Source organism: Colius striatus, chromosome 3 (genome assembly GCF_028858725.1).
Source record: "Colius striatus isolate bColStr4 chromosome 3, bColStr4.1.hap1, whole genome shotgun sequence".
Classification (NCBI taxonomy): domain Eukaryota; kingdom Metazoa; phylum Chordata; class Aves; order Coliiformes; family Coliidae; genus Colius; species Colius striatus.
The window spans coordinates 25735211-25757538 of record NC_084761.1 but is presented as its reverse complement, the minus strand read 5'-3'; the positions used below and the strand labels follow the sequence as shown (position 1 = coordinate 25757538).

The window sequence follows — 22328 nt, the reverse complement described above, 5'->3', positions numbered from 1 at the left end:
CCTCAAGCAATTGGCCTCAGCCCATTGTTCCAGCCTGTCCAAGTCCCTCTGAAGAGACTTCAAGGCATACTCCTCTTAAAAAAAAACAAAAAAAGGAAAATACCCAAGGAATTAAGAGCTGCCTTGTATTTTCTGTTACATTCTGCGCTTCAAACAACAAATCAAGCATGTAAATTCTCTGGATAACAGTACATTAAATGCTAGGTGACTGGCACTAAGACACTAACAATCAAGTAAGAATAAGACATACTTATTTGCCAGTAAAGACAAAGTCACACAAATGTATGCTTAATAACAATAAATATATTTTTTAAAATTCCTTTTTTGCTTGCCGATGTCTGTAAACCACGGAGCGGGCAATCACCCCTAACCAGGGGGATGCAGCCAGGATTCCTTTTGCTTGCTTCCCCTGCACAGTCATCCTAGCCACAGCATAACCAAATTCCTTCAACTGACCCATGGTCTTCAACTGGCATAGGGCACTTCATTACCATTTGTATTTGAGGTAGGGGAGTAATTAGCCTTAACGGTGGTGGTGGTACAATGCTGGAATTACACTACTGTGACTTCCATGGAGTGCTATATCAGTATTTCCAGATATTCAGACTGCTTCTTCTGAGCATGCACATGTACCTTCATTTTGGTAAGCTGGTCACTCTGCAGCACGAAATAATGGTTAAACTGAATACCAACACCTCTTTTGGTAGGTAATGCAGGACAACACAAAATCTTTTGCATCTAGTACTTTAGATTTCACTTAAAACTCACCATAGGCATCAAGTAACCGGGCTGAGATTTACCTTACATCTTCACAGAAAATGTATTGTTTTGTAAAAATGAATGTCCTGTCAGCACAAAAGGAATCTGAGCTATGTTGTTAACATCCTTTCAAAAAGGAATGAATTTCAGTAGTATTCCAGTGACTTAGCTGGTATTTAAAAAATAAAAAGCAAATTACAATCAAGGAAGCTACTGGCAGGATGGTTTAGTGGACAACAGGAGCTCAGGCAGTAGGCTGACTTGGATTCAGAGCAGATTTCCCGCAGTATCTCTAGACCCTGCTTCCATCTTTCTGTATTGTGTTGTTTAGCAGCACTCTGTCTGTTTCCAAACCGGTTGGTATGTCTAAAAAGGCACATCACAGTGGAAATGATGGGAGCCTAAAAGCCAGTAGCACAATAAGCAACATTAACTCTCATTCTCAGCAGAACTAATTAGCCCTTGCGGATATTGATGCCACTACAGCATTTCCAGGAAAAGCTGTTTGGGGCCAGCCCAGGCATTTCCACCCAGCACTTCACTGCACAGTGTGGACCCTTAACAAGCCTAATGTGATATCCGAGCTGGCTGTGTGCAGCATCCTGTTCGTAGATTTTTATTTCCCATTCCTATAGTTTGGGAATAAGGGTCTGTAGTTGTGTAACCTAATTCCCAGATGACTCATCTTTACGAAAGGAGACATAACTGTTTTCTTCCGAAACTTGGGGAGTTGATGAGAAACAGCAGCACAATGGCTCACAAAGTCAACATTCAGTAAGATTAAATGCAATGTTTTCTTTTGCTGAATCTTCTTAAATCAGATTAGAGTCTTCTTAAAGCAGATCAGTTCCCCAACCAAATATACGTTGTGTCTGCTACTGAACTCCTGTAATACATAACTGAGAGGGCAGTGAGTGGGGTGAAGATGAACCTGGCACTGTTAAAAGAATCATTCATAAAATGACAGACCCTGACAGTTAACTGACAGTGAAAACCTACCTACAGTATCTAGTTCTGAACTCAGTTAAAACCATGTAATGCTACTGAAGACATTCAGGTCACAGCAGTTTGAACTGCATGTAGAATTAGTCAATAGCTTTACATGACTCACAGCAACCAGTGTCTTCACAGCATTGTTGCAATGCACTTTGACTACCTATGCTAACAGTTGGTTTCTGCTTTACAAAGCAGTTGGTTTCTGCTTTTCTCCTTTCACAACTGTTCAGATCTACTATTAGCAGACATATTAAGCCCATTAATATTAGTCCATTAACCCACTCAGTGTATAAAACTACAGATCGTGATATATGCTCCTGCACTACCAACTCCTAAAAAAATAGGAACTTCAGTTTCTGTATATGAAGTCCTCAAGATTATAATTAAATATGCCAACAAAAATATTATGCACAACCTTTACTAATAACTTGAGGTAGCTTCCACTTCACAAAATTCCTTTCTTTTAGCAGGCCACTTCGACAACTAACCTTACCTCTTAACGTACCTTTAACAATGTTGCTAGCATATTGCAAAAAATAACTTACTTTTGGCACATCAACCGCCACCTCCCTCATGGCGCTGGGCCTGACATCATTCATCCCCTGCAGGAAGTCATTGAAAGCAATCACCACTGACCCAGCCACCTCGTTGTCTAATGGGTTAGGTCTTTTCCCCAGTGCTCTCCGCAATGCATATAAACCTATTAAAAACAAAAATAACAAAAAAAATCCACATGGAAATTTGTTGACTTCCTGCTGGTTCTCACAATCGTAAAGTGTAAAACACACATACAGCAGTATTGGAAAGGAAATGATGTTCCAAAGAATGTCTCAACACTGGGCCTTAACTAGGTCAAAGAACATGCAAGACACTTCTGGTGAGAGAGCAGGAGGGATTTAATGGCTACAGACTGTATATAAACTGAAATTGTTCCAAAAGAATGAATGGAACAGCCTTGTCCTTGTGTTCCTGGAGATGAAGCTAACAGGGCAAAATCTCCAAAGGACCATACATTGATCCAAACTCATTTCTAAACCATAGAGGACAAAAGATAATAAATATTCAGTGGAAACATTAAATCAACTCATGTAAAACATCTGCAACCTTGTCCATTCCTCTATTATTACGACTGTGTTTTCCAAGCTGCTCTTATAGACAAACCAATTAGATTTCTTTTACTTTCATTGGAACCCTATTTTTCTATCTAGTAAGTTGTCAGATGCCTATATTTTTCCTAACATGCAACAAACATTCCCCTGCAGCATTTAATAGATCTTTGTTCCCTGCAGTGATCACACTTTTGAAATGCAAGCATAGCTTTTACCTTCTCCCGTGTTTGGCCAAATCACTCACATACAATACCTGTACATCTCAATATTAATTCCTAGCCTTCCCCTGTAATTCAGCCCTTCAAAAGCCTCACAAGTCCCACTCACACACACACATCCCGATATATCAATACTCCTTGGGCAGGATCAAGCAGTACCATCTGCAGCTCCCAGACATTCACTAAAGAAAGCAGCCGCATTGCACCCAATGACCAGAAGCATCACAGTTTTCCCACTGTGTATTTAGGCCTCTCAAGGTCTAATATCATTTGGAGTTCCATTGCTTCTGTCTCCAACCCTGGTGTGTGAACTGAAGCTGTTAAATATGTCATTTAGTATATTGTTGCATGATGAGTATAATCTTATATACATACAGGTATACACACATCCACACAGATGTAGATATGTAATATCTGTAGTCATTTGTTATCAAAAACGTGAGGCAGTTAATCCAACATCAGTTTGCCTTGCATGATCATAAAAAGATGTTACAACTTTTCCATATTTAACGAAAGAAAACATCAATTAGTGCTACATGAAAGGACAATAAAAGGGATAAGCCACTTCTGAAAATAGATATGGTTTTAACTTTCAGCAGATTGTTGTCTTTTTTTCTAGAGAGGCACTGGTAGATGTAGACATGCAAAGTTCCTGACAATGACAGGAATTCTGCATTTCCTACAATATATACAATGTGTGAAGAGATACAATATCTCCCCTGTGAAGCAGTACAGCTGGTGTCTCTCCGTAAACTGCCAATTACAGCAGAGTCTGAGCACCTGCATTCAATACCCAGACTCTTCCATGAGGCCAAGGAGAAAAATGAAAATCTGGTCACCAGAGGACATGCATAAAATATCATTGACTCATTTTAACAACCCAGACAGTTTTCAAGTTATTTCTCCTCCCTTCTTCCTTCCTCCCAAAGAGTTCATTTCAAGAAAACAAGAAACTTAAGTAAGACGACAAAGATTCACACCCCTCATTTAAAATTTACATCCAAGAAAATAACAAATTCAACATCTTATTCTGGTATCACTGCAGCTAACATTTTGAGAGGTGGGGGTAGGTATAGGGTTGAGCCCTCATTTTCCTTTCAGTGAAGTCAATTCACATGGTACTCTGACTTGAAAAAAAATGAAAGAATAAATAACATAGCAAGAAATTAAGCCAAGAAAGCAAGCAACTGATAAAGATCTCTGCTCTTCGTTTCTATACAGATCCATTCCATCAGGTACCACTTTAACCCAGGTCCCATTTGATGCATTTTGATCATATCATGGTTATTGTTTTTTTAGTGACATGAGGAATTTTCAAAACCAAAAGAGTTTATTTTAAAAATTGAGAGAGAACAGCACAAAAAAATGCCCAAGGAGAATATTGCTCTTAAGGATCGTTACTGCTAGTGCTACTAGGAGTACAAGTGAAATTCCAGTCCTCAGCAGTGGGTTTGAAATGCAACAGCCTTGATCCAGAACAGGAATAAAGGGGTCACAGCTTTCCAAACAAAGCCTGAATTCATTTCAGCATGTGCACGCACACGCCACTGCACAGGTCAGCATTTAATTGAAACAATGTTTTACATTAAAACAATAATAAAAAACAGATTGAAAAAGAAAGCACGATTCTTCCTGTTTCCTCCTGTTATCATAATCATTCTTTCCTGCACTTCAGATTGACCTCTAACCAGAGTGGGGTGGGGGAAGTCTTATTAACAGAGGGAAGGATACAGTCAGTGGTATGCTGAGGGCAGAAAAACACATTCACGTCTGGAGACATCGAAAGATGTAGTTTATGTAAGGAATTGCAAGGTATAGTGCAAAACATGCTGCTAGAAGCAACTCAAGAGGCAAAGGAGGTGAAACACTACAGCAAACCCAATTTATCACTACAGAAGTTACAATGCAAATAAACTAAAGATTCAGACACAGCACCTCAGCTTTGCTGGTGAGTGCCTTTCGTGTGCAAATGTCCCGGTTTATGTCATGGCTGTATACTGACTCAGAGCACAGCATTTGTTTCAGCTTTGCTCCTTTTCAGATGATACTTCATTCTTAAGGATTAATGAACATCAGTAGCCTCAGAAGTGGACAAGTAACTTTTCACTGCTTTATTACAGCATGGGACTGTGTGCACAGGCATGGGCTGTTGTTTCTAGTAGAGGGGTACATGACTCGACCCTAGGACTATCCTCTGCAGAGCAGCAAGCTAATTCAGAAGGTAGCCTTTGTAATAGTGAACAACACTGATTCTCAGTCGAGTATAAATGGAAAATCCCAGTTTAAAAAAAAAAAAGAAAAAGAAAAGAAGCAAGCTAAATCATGCAGGATTACAAACAATGGAAAATAAACAATTTGTTCCAGTCCAGCAACTGTGTGCTCTACCTCAACAACTCATCCTGTCTGTCTAGAACAGAGGAAACTAAATGAACAGAGGGGAAAAAACAGCAGAACGCCTTGTCCTGGTACACACGCTCTTTCTTTGGTACCAGGTTATGCACGAGGTTCATAGCATTGTTTTCCTGTAAGATCTTCTTGCTCATAGCTTGGCTAGGTGTTCGCGTATTAGATCATAACCACAAATGTCTGAGTCTAAAAATAGAATCTATGACACTGTTACATTTGTCAGAGCCTGTGTATAATTATACACTACTGTAAATAACAGAAAGCATCCACTCAAAACATTCAACACATATACTTTAGGTTTCAAAAACACAGTATACACAAGGCAATATACATAAGAGAAAGTGAACTGAAAAAAGCAAAATTGTAAATCATTCATCTTTCACTGGCCGTCAGCTATTTCTTCTGCAAATCCACTTTGCCTGGACTTACTCCATCAGAATCCTAATACCAGAATTTGTATGTAGCTTGAAACAAACTGTTATCTTCTTTTAAGATTGTTTACAAAAGGAAATGTTTCTGCTTTCCCTGCTAATCTGGCATTTCCCTCTCGAATTATTATGGTCCAACCAGAAGATGCACATCACTTCTGTCTGTCACAGCTGTCAGATCCAACTTGATGCTCTCTGCATGGCTGGAAGTGGGAATGCTCAACAGCATATGGAAAAGATTTCAGTTTCCTAATGGCACTGGATGGGACATCTTCCTCAACTTTACATATACTTCAAAATTTAACAGTTTTATGCATAGGAAAAACACTTCCTTAACTTCAAAACCACTTTGAACTTTAGAAACCAAAAAAGAAGCATACCTGACTACACAGGCAACAGGTACAAGTATTCCAGCGTTTAATATTTTTGAGATAAGGAGCTCTTCAGCTTTATATTTGGCAGTTTTTCGTCAGCTGGGCTTTCTGCACTTATTCATGACAATAATCCCAAAATTATACTCGGAAATCTTTTCTAGAACTTCAAGTATTATATGTTGCATGTATGCTTGAACATAGCCTGGTAAACAAAGGGAATTTATTGCACTTTATTACATCAAGATACTGGATGGTCAAGTCCAAAGAAAAAAAAAAACAGAACACCTGTATGTTTGTTATTTGCAGTTATGCAAAAAATATACAATAACATGGACAGGACCTGTTTTCCTAGCAGGTGGAAGCCTTGCCATCACCGAGTAAGGACCACCACTCCTCTGAGAATGTCACAGAGAAATATCCTCAGTCACTCTTTCACCCTCTGAAGACCCATCAAACCAGCTCTCCCACCCATCAAGATGAGACACTACCAAGTAGTAGGTAACAACCACAGCTGCCATGGGCACCAAGGGACAGGTCTGTGGATCACTAGCAAGCTTTCCTCTGACCTGAGGGCAGGAACCACCATTCGCAACAGCTGAGAAATTCAGAAGTGTTCTTCCATTTGCATCTTAAGAAACTTCTATGATTTGTAGGGGGTTTTGGTGCATTTTGTTTGGGATTTTTTTTTGTTTGTTTTGGTTGTTTTGGTTGATTTTGTTTGGTTAATTTTGGTTTTGTCCTTTTTTTCTTCTCCAAGGTGGGTAAGTATGGATTCAAACACAATATCCAGTTTACCAGGGAATAATAAGAATGTCCATGGACTAGACTCTTACAAATATCTGTACACAAAATGCAAGCCTATTTAGAAAAAAAACCCTAATAATCAGGAAGCAGAAACCCTGACTTTTGCTCTTGAAATCATATTTTGCAATCTGTCTTTAGCTGCCAGAGCTATATGGGAAAATCCCTGAAGAACTTTCATACACTGTTTGCTCAGGAAAGATAATGCACTTAAATCCCTTGTAACCATAACATTGCAAATTCACTCGACTAACCTGAGTAATCATCTACTGTAGGGATTATGTACGCGATTTATAGTCCATGAAGAGCTCTGGCATTTGCTGCAACATGTCTATAGAGCTGACTAAAAGTTGCTGAGAGGAATGATAGGGGAGGGAAAGGAAGGAAGGAAGAACTGTATTTTCAAAATTTCTTTCACAAAGGAAATAGCTGATTCACAGATCAGGTAAACACATGTCATTTATTCAAAGACAATGACAAGGGAGGGAAATAAAGAATACCAGACTGCCTGTTCCTAGTCTGCTCTCATATGTGAATGTACCTATAGTAAGGTTAGTCATATGTGTGTCAGAACAAAAATAAGGACTGCCAGGCTACCAGAATAGCAAGGGCAGAAACACAAGAAGCAGCAGTTAATAGCTAATGTCAGTCTAACTGCTATTAGCAACATTGCAAAGTCAGAATCTAGCTAAAATTTAAAGGCGGGTGATCTGTAGTAACTTCGCCTGAAAATATTTAAGCTGTCCTGTTGGGGCCTGGGCTATAATGAACGTTATGGAGTTAGACAAAGACAGAGAAAGTTAGCAGTTCATCTTTGAATTGCCTTCAGGAGCAGAAAAAGAAAATAAAAGAATGCTTATGTGACAGCAAGCTTGAGCAGGGAAGAAACCAAAACGATAAGACTGTAACAGAGACAAGGTCAAAACAAGAAGACAGGATAGAGCATTCAATTAAGCATTGTGTGATGGCATGTACGTGACTAATAAACTGTAATATATGTAACTAACAATAGTATAAAGTAAAATGTAAGGAATGAAACTTTGAGGTCTTATGCACAGCATGTGAACCTTAGTATTAACTAATTGTCATAAATTGTAGCACGTATACAGCATTTGGAAAAAGTATCTAAGTGATGATTATGTGATAATAAAGTTGGAGTCGATGCACATCATATTGGTGTCTGGTCACTCCCATCTCACATAATGAAGAAGAACCCCTGCACTATCCCTCAGTAGTACTCGTTCTACATACAAATGCCTATTGCTAACTGATTATACTCCCATAGAACTAACACAGACACATAAATAAAGCTACATTTCCCCTGAGGATTTTTATGATCTCTTATCAGTTAAACAGAAGAACTGAGATTGCTTTCAGATCTTAAATTTTCCATTATATATTCCAGGAATATATTTTAGATAGAGCTTGAGAGGGAGTCAGAAAACATTGAACTTTTCTCCTACAGAATCACTTCTACACAAATAGTTTGTCTAAAGTGTAGTTGATGTTATGTTAATTAAAAAAAGAAAGCATAGCTATGGAAGACATCAATTTTTACTAAGATCCTGAGAAAGTCTGCCACTTTGCAACCCAAAGATGAACATCTACTCCAAATGGTTTACTTGGGTCTTTCTAAAGCTGGCAGAGTTAGATGAATCATAACATGGTCATTCCCTCCCTATGTACTAAGCAGGGAACAAAATTTCTACAGAGAGGCTTTTAGTATGGGAAGAATTCACCTTGAATATATTTGAAATGGAGTCTGTTACCACTGCTGTTCAAGTTACATTTGAAACCACACAAAAGCTGAAAGAAAATGTATACCAGTTGCCTCGGAGATGATGCTGTACTTGAGCTCTAGATGCTCCTGTATTACGGTCACACAAGGAACACAAAAGCAAGTCAATCACTTAAAAAATTTAAAAGGACTAAAGAGAGAAGTGTGGGACAAAATTTAAAAAAAAACCCTGAATCTAGAAACACAACTGCATCAGATGAAATTCTGCCTCCAACAAAATAAAGTGCCATAAATCAGAAAACATCAGAAACATCATGAAAAGATATAACAGAGAACACAATGAAAAACAATTGCCAATATTTAAAAAGTTACAAAAGACTTCTTAAAATGTAATATATCTTTCAAACAAATTATTTCCCAAAAGGATGCTTGTATCTTAGAGAAAAAATTATTTTAGTCCAAATACATCATTTCAATTCATAACTGGTGCCTGCTTCAGAACCAGGAAATAGAATAACTTTCTGCATCACGGGGAACCAAGTCCAAATCACCTATGAAAATTTAATGCCAAGTTAGAGGAGGGCTGCACTGAACACAACCTCTGTTAGTAAGAGAAAAACACCGCAGTGCTTGTGGTGCAGGTCAGCAGTAACAGTACACATGGTTATCCTATTTCAGCTGGCAAGAGGTGGAAAATTAAAAAGGACATGACGGGAGAGTAAAATGGAAGTGTATAAGTCTGCAGAAAACGTTTCAGTTAACAAAATATCAGTGAAGACGAATGACATTGTGTACAGCATGTTGTATTACCAAGAAGGAAGCCCATAGATTTCCCAAACCCTTCTCAGAGATTAAAGGTCAGGAAGTTGTCCTCAGCTCTTAGGTGTGCAAAACCTTTAGAGTTAACACAGAGGAGCAAGCAGCATTGTAGAAAAAAAAAAAAAAAAACCAACCAAAACCAAAAAACCCCACAAACCTATGATAATTTAAAATACACTGGACTTCAGAGAGTCTTCAAAAAAATAACTTTAGCCTAGATTAAATCATTTTCATTCATTCAAAGGTGCTAAATAGATGGCTGAAGATTTTTTCTGTTGCTACGGTGTTATGTTGCCTTGCACACAGCTCTCACCAGCTTTGTATCCAGAGAGCTGAAGACCCTGAGGGATGCAAAACCTTACCAACAGAGTAGCAACTACCATCCCACTCCTGTCAATTAGATCTGGGTTAGAGATATTGTGTTGATTCTCAGGTCTATAAAATAAACAGCAACTACACAGAACTGTCTGTTTTCACCACAGCTCGGATAGTACCTACTCCTTACGACAATATCTGCCCTGAATTTCTCTCATTCTTAAGCAAAATGACATAATGCTACATTTTTAGGACCTGCAAGCTGAGGAATGATGTTCTGAATGCCATTTCACAGTCCAGTGGTCTGCACAGGTAGAGCTGCACCAACACAGGCCGCTCTGGTGTCGGGCATCTCATCACTCTTCAAACCAAACAACTTGTTTTGGGGTTCACCCTCCGACTTATTCAAATGCAGAAGTTTTTATATACACTGCCACATGTGAATAATATTGTTTCCTCTGTACCACTCAAGCTGCAGAAGTAGTACTGTCCATCCACCATGATGGTTAATGTAAAATATTAATGATATTATTGATCAATTCTTCTGAAAATATTATTTCCTGCTTAGACAGATATCAGCAGACCAAATGAGATGTGCTTTAAACAGATTATTAAGTGTTCAAGCCACAGCTGTGTATGTGAAGTCCATAATTCAATTAACTGCAACCCAGTTTCAGATAGAAACATATAAAATCAGTTATGATGAGAACCAAAATTTCACACACTCTGACTGCAGGAAGTGTAACACTCTGCACACGAGAGCAAAAATCAAGCACCATTATGAAGTTAAAAAAAAAAAAAGTCCAAAGACTTTCTATAAGAAAAAAATAACTACAGAAAGGAATGTAGTGTACACCAGCATCTCTACAGAGAGGCAAACAGAGTAAGACTTTTTCTCTCTGGATACAAAAACAGTTGCATTAAGGAAACACCTCTGCACCCAGCATATGCAAAGACACTGGGGAAAAAAAAGAGATTCAGAAATTTTGCAGTCATATCAGAATGACACTGAATCAAAGTAAAAGCATGATAATATAACTCTATCCAGCTACAATAACACGATTTTGGTGGAATCTTAGGAAAGTAGTTGAACTACTTCAAATGTTTAAAACAGTGATTCTAAAACCAATTCTGACTTTGTCCCACAAGATGTTGGGGGAAGAAATCCTAAGAAAGAGGGCAAGAGACTCCACAGACAAAAAAGAAGGTCAATATAGTCTACCCAGTCTCAAGCACATTCCTGCAAGCTGCTCAGCAGCATCCAGATGTAGCCACTTCTGCACGAAAGCCATCATACTGAGTCTGCACTTCAAAAAATAACAAAAAAACATGTTACAGTTCAAACCCAAACAAGTCACATGGCTCTTGTGTGCGTGCAAGTAAGGATGTATTTGTTCATGACCTGCTAAGATGGCAAACTAGGCCAATTGCTTCAGTTTAAAAACAGCTTCTGCATTCAGGACTCAACTTGAAAATCACAGAACACAGCACTAATTTAAAACTCATGAATACTTGAGATCAGGGTTGGATTTTCTTTTACTCCTTACAGTGTAAATTAGCATCATGGAACACAATGTCAGTAAAATCAATTGTTCCCAGTCCAAAAATTAATTTGTAGCTTTATTTCTGTATTGTGTCTGGATTTTTCAGTGTGTTTCAAAATCCCATGTTCTGCTATTTCTGCAAAAATCTCTCAACTTCCTAAGAATACATGTTTTGTATCGACCGTCTGATTATACATGTTATTAATATTAAAAAAACCCTCATATTTTCTACATGACCTTTTAGTAAAAATGCCATAGCATTCCCATGTCATTTTGAATGTCCCATAGGAGCTAGTACTTAGAGAATGCAATAGCAGATTGTTTGTAACAGCATAGCTTCCATCTTTCTCTGTGCTACAAAAAAACCACCCCAATCCCTAACAACATAGACATGGTATTTGCAGTCACTTTCCATAAGGGAATAAAATAACTATAGCATGTTAAGCAGTGCTTGCCCTTTAAAATCTGCAACTGCTATGATTTCATTTGAAAACAAACCAAAAAACACCCTGCAAAACAAACAATCCCATTGCCTTAGTCCTCAATTGCTTTTATCAAAATCTACACTTTTAACAGTGTCTCAATCCACATTCTTACATTTAGGATTATAATCCAAGAAAAATGTTTACATTTTGCTGTACGTCCCCAGCAGAGTTCAGGTCTAAATTGTATTGGGAATGGTTCAGACTGAACCTTTACGGCTTAAAGAAAGGAGAGATGTATTCTTGATGCCTTAATTTATCAGGCTGTTTCATCAAGACTGTAACAGAGCTGAAAGGAAGAGCTTGGACATGAGACACGGGGCTGAGAAGCAACTTATTGAACGCAGCATTTGTCCAATTGAAAGACCAGTCAGAGTCTGGTCCTCACAGTGCACAGAGACTCACTGTTAATCCCAACAGTCCAAACAGCTCACATTTCCTGCAGGTGGCCAGGCTACCACAACTGCAGAAGCTGGGGGAAAAAGAACCCACATGCATCTAACAGAGACACATTCCTGGGTTTCAGGGGCATTTACTTCCCCAGGGAAAAACAAAAAACCTTGAAGCCAGACCTCTGACTGTCTAATTTTTTGATTTTTCCTTTTTAATGCAAGTAGATTGAAGAAACTGGGGTTTGATTAGTGAAAGATAGAGCAGGGAGTTTCTCAGCTGCAACAAAAGGGAAGTACAGTATCCTCCTAAACAACACTTTCACACACCTAATGTCTACACATAATCATACAGAGCTATAGATGAAACAGCATAAAGACTCTCCATCCAAGCTGTATTATTCATCAGAACGCAGGGGTAATAATAGGGACAAATGAATACCATAGACCATAAGATCTTCAAAGGATAAAACTATGAACATAAGACAACAGATCATATGTCTATGCAAGTAGCTTCACAGATTCAGCAAAGGAATGCTGATTCACATTGGTCAAAGATGTAGCTTAATTTCTTATTTCTTTCACACATTTTGCAATCATCCATTCAAGCCAGTGAACCTTTATAATTCTAACGGCTAAACAACATGGTACCTTTAACTGTATTACAATCAGGCAACACAAAAAAAAACAAAAAACCAAAAATAACTGATGCAAACCAAAGTGATTAGTGTTTCTTTCACAGAAATCTCAAAAGTTTCTGTGACTGCAATGCAGGCAGCATCCTCATTGGAACCAAACAGATGTTATTGCAAGAGACCACTATTTAAACAAAGACATTTGTTCTTCCTCTCCTTGTGATGCTATCTTATCATAGTCCAAGTGTTTTATATCAGCAGACTGAAACGATGTGTAATGAACAAGGATGTTCATGATAAATTCTAAGAGTTACAAAGCAAATACTTCCTTTCTCTGTAAACAGTATGACTGAATCCACTTCTTGAAGAAATCAAGCTATATTTATATTCATCCTCTTGAAATGCTACAGGCAGCCATAGAAGGATAAGTTTATAATAAATTACTATATTTGGAAACCTTTGTTGCTAAGCATCTTCTAACATTCAGTACAGTTTATACCATTCGTGTCCCTGCTACATAATTAACATCTCATATGTTTTGTTGTGGTTTTTTTTAAATTTTATTTTAAAAGCGCAGTGCTAATCTTTGTTGTTAAATTAAAACCATTATAATATTTTAGAAACTTAATAAAAGACTGTGTGGACAATTAATTAAAGCAGAAGCAACAAGATCTCAGGGGCACACAAACATAGACATTACATGCAAGGATAAGGCAGAGTCTATCATCTAGATACTTCCTCTGCTTCAGATAAAACACATTAAAAGTAGTTTACTAAATAATTTAGGGCACAGTAGACCTATCCCAGTCTTAAGAACATGACTTTCTCAGCTGCACATATAACTAAGGCCTTTTCTTGTCAAGAATTCTTTTCATGTGAATCCCTCAGAGCGTACTGAAGTCCTTGAGAGTCTACTTCAAGGAGCCTGTTGCAAGTTGATGGTCATAGGATGTGGTCCAGTATCCATGAAAGTATTTACAGGTTTTCAATACTATGTTGTAAATCTATATGAAAGCATGCAGTCCACTGTGGAAGTCACATGTATATTGGTAGGTAGTAGAGAATCACAGCAAATCCCAGTTTCTCCAATGTAGTCCCTATAGACAGCATAACCTTGAACAGGGATGAGGTATACTAATTCTGAAACCACTGCATCTAAACTAACAACACTTGCCACGTTAGAAATACCAGTTTTACTTTTAATTTTGCTGGAATTACCCTAGTTATTTGTAAAACAGACAAATAATACCTGCTTAGCATGCGAGGAGTACTCTGTACAAACACAGAGGCTGAGATTGACACGCAGAGCTGATGCCCGTTACCCTGTTGTCAACTCTTTCAACAATACTGTAAGCTTCATGATACCTAGCATTTTTCCTACAAAGTCAGAAAATTTTGTAGTTTCATTTGCAAGAACCTAGAACTGTATCTTTAGTGGAGAAAAAATAAGTATTGGAAGAAAAATCCATTAATATTTCAAAAATTCAGCAGATCAAATAAGAACACTCTTAACTGGTTATTTTATCCATCTAGACATAAAAATATTTCAAAGGTGTTTGGTCATAATATCCTATTTGAGGAATTACAGAGTGCACAGCACAGATTTTCCAGGTTTCTTTTTCCCTTTTCCTCTCTTTCCTGTTCCAGTACACACATTACAGTCCTGTACACATCACATACACATGGGCCTAGAAACATCTAGTGCAAGCTGGACATTAAAAGCTCTAAAAACTTCTTCACGACTTCCATGAAAATACACAGAGTTGTTGAACAGAACAGAAGACTTGCCTGTCTGACCCTAGAAGTGTTACTAAGCAATTTTTGTACTGGAGAACAAACAACTTCTGTCAAGAAAACAGTTGGAATATTTTCAACTCTACCAAAAGTTATTTACTTTTCATTACCACACATTCTTCAAAATTTTTTAGAAGACAAACATCAAAGCTTTTAGAATTAAGTATCTTAGGAAATCTTACTATAGATGCAGAAGTGAAAGGTTTGCCTACAATTACTACATTTACCACATGACATTAGTTACTACATCCTTGGTTTATATAAGCACTATATACTGAAAAAAATCCAAGTTAAAGGATAAAGATAAGGGAGGATGAGTCCTTTGAAAATGTCTAAACTTTGTATTAAGAATATAAACATATTCAGCTTGCAAGCTTTCAGGCGCCCCAAATTAAGTACCTAGAGACATAAATGAGTAACTTGGACTGAAGAGTCTCCTAAAGGCAACAACTGCAACATGATTAGCAAGGGACAATAATCTTGTACCAAAAAGTACACCGATACTTCTGAACTCAGAATTCCTGCTTCTAAATTAAGTTTCCGTGTTTCACCTGTACTTACACACATCACGTGCCAAAGTGGCACATGTAACCTTAAAATTTGTGAACGAACTCTCAACTCAGATATTGCCTGATACAAAGTATTTTGGTTATTTAGAAATGTGCATCAGTAGTCTTAACATAAATGTGTTTATATCACATGATATGTATACGAAATACTACGTTAAATTCTGAGCCCTACATTAGCAAAAGGTTATTGACAAACTGGAGGGAGTTCAGAGAAAATCAACATAATTTCTCAGAAAGCAGGAAGGTCTTATTTATGAGAAAAGATTAAAAGAACTAAATATTTATAGTTTGGCTCAGTAATGAATGAGGAGGTAGGGGACATGAGAACAGCCTAGCAATATCTGAAGGGTGTAAACACTGTAGAGGGAGAGTGAACATGTTATACAAGGATGTAAGTAGAAATAACGGGATTAAACTAAATAAGGAAAACTTAGGATGAACATCACAAAGCATTCCTGGACAGCAAGCTATCTTGGCCCACAGCACAGTTTGTAAGCGAAGCCCATTGCTTGGAACAACAAACAAGACTAGACAAAACACTGGAAAATTTGGAATAATCTTGCTCTGCTGAGGAGAAATACTACCTCATAAAAGCTAATATTTTCTAAATTTAGGTCCAGTGAAAGGAATGATATTTTACAAGTTATTGAAAATTTAATATAAAAAATGGATTGAGCTTAATCAGAAAAAAATAATCTAACTAAGAACATTCCTTAAGGACGAGCAATCTAAATTCAGTTTATATAAAACTACCACGAAGTCATACTTCTGCAACTGTTAGAAAAGGAAAAATAAATGTGAGCTACAAAGAGTTAATGGCGCTAGACTGTATATCTCCAGCAGAGGTCACTCCAAGCTAACAAACGACAGGGAAACGTTAATAGCAGAGATTCGAACTTCCGGAAAGATCAATAGAAAGGAGACATCCTTCTTCCAGCGTTACCAGAAATGGCTTAGAGAGCAAAGCTCCCAGGTAAAAGTATGTCTTGCAATCAGTAACAAGCAGATTCCAGAAGTTTGGGATCTACATAGCACACAATGTTCAATTTGAACAACATTCAAAGTTTATTTTCTAAAAGGCCCTCATGAAGTGGGTAGATATCGCCTCTTTGCAGCTGTGCTATGAAGCATCCAGAATCAATGTGCACCTGCATAAGTCTAGGCTGAAGCATATTTGTAATTGAAACCACGTTGCTTTTCACTGAAAATTTTAGATTACTTTAGTTAATTGTTTACTATGTGAGGACTGTAACATAGGCAGACTGACAGGCTTCCAAAAGTACAGAGGAAGGAAAATAAAAACAAAGTTTATCTTTTTTGTTGTTGTTTGTATATATTTGTCTTTAGAAGAATGTTTTCTAACTTAAAACAGGGCTTAAAACACAAGCAAAGCCAACAGAAGAGCATTATAAAAAGAATAGTTTGTGTATGTATCTTTTTCTTGATAATCCATAAAAGGTCCACAAATTCGTATTGGATAACTACTCCTTAAACACTTTAGAAACTGGCAAGTAAAAACCTTGCTGTTCCAGGTGCCATCACTGCTAATAAAATTTCTGTCATTTTTATTAATTCTAATGCAAGAATTAACTGTGCACTGTCCCACTGCCAGAGGAAACCATCCTAGTGCCAGAGGAAATAAAAGGAACCAGCATATACAACAAATATACATTTGCGAATACAAGGGAGCAAGCAGGCATAAGCAGAGCCGAAAAGTCATCTTTTGACTCGACTGTTTTAAAAGGCTGCTCACGGGTACATTTAAAGGTCCAACACTTAAACCGCATAGATGCGTTCTAGCAAGACACAAGAATTGATAGAGCGTACTTTTGGTATTTCTTCCAATAAAAATACAAGTGAACTCATGTTTAAGTATCCCCTGGAATATACTGAACCCTGGCTGCAAGATGTGTGGATAATTCTCCAGGGCTATGCCTGTACCAGAAGCCAAGGGAGTCAGGGAGTGCTTTCCAGCTCTCCCAGCTCCATCGCACAACCTGACCCAGGTGCACAGAGGCCCCTAGTGCCTGTCACAAGCCCTGCCTCTGCCAGATAATGAAATACAGGCACAAAATATGGAAGGCAGCGAGAGTCTCAACATCCTGGGAACAAAGATGTGCAGGACAAGTTGTCTAGCCTGAGTCACTTGGAATTTTTGTACAGGAGAGGCAGGGTCTAGAGTAGAAAAAGTCTTGTAGTCAACTCACTAAACCATTGGTTTATGGAGAGACAGATAGCAATCTAGTATGCTAGAAATAGCACAGGGGACTGCCCAGCGTTATTAATCTTGACATTTGATTTTTAAGATCTATTAATATCCAAAAAAGGTTGGTTTTCTGATTTGCCCAGGAACAGACTGTTGTTACACATATTCCATGCTTGGCTGTGTTTTCTTAGAATTAATTAAATCTCATTGTTTGAGAAGTTATTAGTATAGACTATGGATTTAAACAAAAATAGTAACAATAAAGATCCTAAACAAGATACATAAAATCTTACCTGCTTCCTTGCACAAGGCTGTTAAGTCTGCACCCACATAACCATGTGCACTATCAGCCAGTTGCACCAACTCTGCTGCTGTGAGTGAATGGGGAATTTTCTTAAGAAGCTTTTGGAGTATGTCCAGACGGTCTTGGGCATTAGGAATTCCAATTTCTATTTCTTTATCAAAACGCCCAGGTCTGCGCAGTGCTGCATCCAGTGCATGAGGACGATTAGTGGCCCCAAGCACCAAGAGCTGCCCTTCACTGCCTTCCTGAAGGCATCAAACAATGAAATTATTTATTTTAAAATACAATAGTCACACAATTATAAACATACTTCTTGCTTTCTTTTCATAACTATTACACACACTAAAATCCTGATGATAGCTCTAAAGTAATGAAGAAAACTTTTCAGAATATATATTCCACAAGTCATCCCATTCAACCTATATCTAATTGCAATTTAGCAATACTATAGGCTGCATGCACATACAGATAACACAAGAGAAACTTTACTCCAGGCTGCCCTCATCCCAGAATCTCTGATTTTTAATCCCCAAGAAACTGCTTTCCTACATCTGGAAAGTAAGCACTAAGTATATAAAAAAAGTTTTTAAGCTAAAAGGCAGCATTGGCACAGGAACAAAAAGGTATCAGCAGACCTTGAATAAACAAGTTTGGGATACAATTCACTTAAGGTATCAAAATTAGCAGAGACAGGAGGTTATAAAGCTTCCAATTTCCTCAACGTCTGCTTTTTCACTTTTAGAGTGAGGCAAAAATCAGCTAAGAGGTCTCTTGCAGTGCCATTCTTTTTCTGAATGAAGCACTTTCTCCAGAAAGAACATGCATCAGCCTTTGCCATCAGAAAATGTGTTCTGCCTCTGAACAATTCCAGACTGGGCAACTCAATCTATCACGCAGGAAAATAATGTGAATCTTGCAGATTACATAAACAGCAGAAACTCATTTTCATACTGTGGACAGATTTCCTTCGTCTTTCCTGCTAATAATATCATAGAATAATACAAGAGAAACTTAATTCATAATAGACTCGAGTCAATTGCATTTACTGTTTTTTTAGTAGGCTTTTGTTTATGTCTTAAATATTACTATGACAATCTTGAAGGAGATGTTGTTGCTTTTAATAATAAAGCCTTCATTTCACTATAAGTCTTCTGATTACTTTGATTTCAGAGCAATTAAAAATACCTGGTTTAGTTCAATGATGGGCTATCCCTAAGATTTCAATTTTATCTCCAAAACTACAAGAGTGGGAGAAAGCAAAGGAAAGACAATGAATGGAAGAAAACTTATCTAGCTTGAATCTCACAGTTACCAGGATACATTCCCCTCCTATGTCTTCTGCTTAGCATCCGATAAAGCATTACATTACTATATCAATTCTCTCCAAAGCTTCTTTTCTTTGTCCCTCAAATGGCATATCTCAAGTTGTCTGTGTTACACAAGTAAAATTATTTAATTCAGCTAGTCCCCATACACATTCATTGTTGCAATAGAGTCCACTTACTGAGCCAATGCCATCCATTAATGTCAGCAATGAAGCAACAACTCTCTTTTCAACTTCATTCTGAGCCCCTTCTCTCTTTGGACAAAGAGCATCCAGCTCATCTATAAATATAATGGAGGGACAGCTGAGGGAAAAAAAAAGGAAAAAAAATGTTAAGGTGCCCAGGAAGATTTAAAACACCAAAGTGCAAAGCTGTTAATGGAAAATGTCCAGTTTCTACAAATATTAACAATCATCCCACACCCTTAGGCAACCAAAAGTTTCCACCGTGAATATGGCGTTACTCAAAGAGATAACTAATATATTAGACAACAAATACCTTTAAGATGAATGATCAAAGTACTTTTCTATGACTGTTTCTCTGAGACTCCACATTAACAATTTCAACCTCATAACTCAATGATTCCATGAGAGAAAAGACATTATTTTATTCACTACTTCTACAAATACAACGTGCAGTAATCTTTTGCTAATGTATTATGAACATGAGCCATCTGGAAGTCTAAAGTCTGCCTTAACAGGTCAAATAAATTTGGGCAGAATGCCACCCTAACTCAGAAGCATCCTATATCCAGTACCAACACTATTTAGAGCTGGCTTCCATGTCTCAGCACAGTATTACATTGGTCTCCAAAGATAAAACTAGGCAGAAAAATTTGAATCCAGGTGAAACTCTGGCTCATTCTCCCATCTGTTGAAATAAGTGTACAATACACTAACCATACAGATCGAGCGATTTGGCACCATCTGTAACAGTCTCTTAAAGGGCAGTGTCCAAAAGCATTTAACAGGCTCAATAGAATTTCACAGCTTTCCTTCCAGCTAAGCTCTACATAAACAAATTTATTTCCTTTTATAAACCACTGCAGGAAAAAAATTACAATTCAAAGGTTCTTGCAAATGTTTTTCTTTTAAGAACAGAATGCTGAAACCAATACCGCAAATAAGTGAGCACAAATAAAATTAACCAAAAGAACATACCACAGGGAAGCTTCAGCAAATATCTGACGTAATCTTGATTCAGATTCCCCATAAAACCTATAAAAATTAAAAGTATTTTAATAAAACTCTTTTTTTTTCCCAAGAATCCATAGCAAGGATATGCAAATCTACAATAATTTTTATTTGCACAAGGACACAAAAGTAAGGTGAAATCAGGCACAGGTCAGTTTCATATAACTGCTTGCAATAAGAGAAAAGATTAAAGGGAAAAGCTTATCTGTGTTAGAAATAATTTTACCTATATTTTTAAAGATTAACAAAAAAAATTAGTCCCCTGGAGACTTTAATCTGTGCAGCAACATCGTAATTTAAAATATGCTTTAAGAAGTCACTCTTCCTGTTGCAGAACTAACACACAATTGCAGATGCAATTTTAGTCCCCATTTTAATTTAATCCATGCCTTATACAAATTTCTTGGTCAAATCCAATAAACATTTTTTATTACAAGAAGAAACATACTCACAACTTGAGAAAACTCCTTCCCATTTGTTTTTGACTCTCTTGGGCCGATAGCCCATAGCCTAAATGTAATCCACAATGGATAGATGCCAAGAATCTGGACGAATATATTTAGAGAATTAATGAAAATAAATTGGGTGGACTTACTTGCTTATTATTTCAGGCCCGTTAATAACAGTAATGTGAGCGCCAACTTCATTTGCAATGGCTTTGGCAATCATAGTCTTCCCAGTCCCTGGAGGGCCATATAATAGCACTCCTCTAGGAGGAGGGATTCCTTTCAACAAGCACATGCACGCAAAAAGAAAAGAAAGTTATCTGGATGAATGCTGGACTGAACAACCTGCACTTGCGCATTACACTGTCCCAGTTATTACTAATGACAACTTGACCTCAGCATTAACTTCTTCAACAGACACATAATTTTGATAAATTGTAGGCTTTCAGTGCGAAAGGCACTCTTACATGGGACGTACACTTACATTTTTTACTTTTTAAGCTCAATGATTCAATCTAAAGAGCAACTATTTAAACATTTTTCAGTAGTTCAACAGTATTGTTCTCCCTATGCATTGTGGTACTTGGGTTGGGTTCTTCTGAAAAAAATAAAAAAGGTTGGACTGAGTACTAAATATCCATGAATGTACTTAATAAAATATATTCGTTAATCTTACAGTTCCATTATTACAAGTTTCCAACATAAGAAAACCACTCCAACATTCCAACAAGTTTCAGAAATGTTGTGAGGCTTGATTTGGGAACACTTACAAAAAAGTGAAAAATGCACAAATGTTAAGAGCCAAAATGGACAGAAACATTTAAGAACAGAACACAACAGACATTAGAACAGGGTACTATCACACACAGTCAAAACAGGACAGAAACTAGAGGAAACTGCACGAAGTACTATTATGATCCCAGGAAAAGAGCCACAAAAAGAAATTTCGGACCAAAATAAGACCAAAATAAATGGGAATAAAGTCAAAACCAGAAGGTGAAATTAAAAAGTTAAAAGAAAATGAGATATACTTGAGAAAGAACTGACCCTCGTACAAAAGATATTGATGAAACAAAACCAAAGAAGAAACATTGGTTGAGTACTGTAATATCAGACAGGGAATCATGCTTGAAGTGCCGGTCACATCCCAGGGGTGACAGAATAATGCAGTTGGTGTGGACAGGAAGCCTGAATCTTAAGAACTAATGTACTCAAAAGAAAAAAGTACTTCTGTCCTCTGTCAGTTGGCAGGTATTTAAGTGTAGTTTGGGACAGGGTACTTCGCACCAGTCCATTAAAGCATATGCTGCTCCCTCATGTGGTGTTTCTCGTACTGGCAAGAAACAGAGCTGCTGAACCAAAGGTCTCACCTCAGTTGACAGCCTCAATCCCCATGAGCAGACAAGGACTGTCCAGGTTTGAATGCTTACTAAAGGTTTGTAAGTGGTGAGGAAAAATCATCATCTCTCATATAATTA

At 37.5% G+C, this 22328-nt stretch overlaps 1 protein-coding gene across 3 annotated transcripts in view; it reads right to left on the bottom strand.

Annotated features, from left to right (window-relative positions):
- The window catches only part of AFG2A (AFG2 AAA ATPase homolog A), a 203624-nt gene that overhangs the window by 174051 nt on the left and 7245 nt on the right, over positions 1-22328 (bottom strand). For all 3 annotated transcript variants that reach the window (XM_061994288.1, XM_061994289.1, XM_061994290.1), the window contains 5 exons: positions 21000-21129; positions 20372-20428; positions 19391-19514; positions 17876-18131; positions 2301-2455 (listed from right to left, as the gene is read on the bottom strand). In XM_061994288.1, the coding sequence (XP_061850272.1) occupies positions 2301-2455; positions 17876-18131; positions 19391-19514; positions 20372-20428; positions 21000-21129 (722 nt within the window). The remainder of the gene's footprint in view (positions 1-2300; positions 2456-17875; positions 18132-19390; positions 19515-20371; positions 20429-20999; positions 21130-22328) is intronic.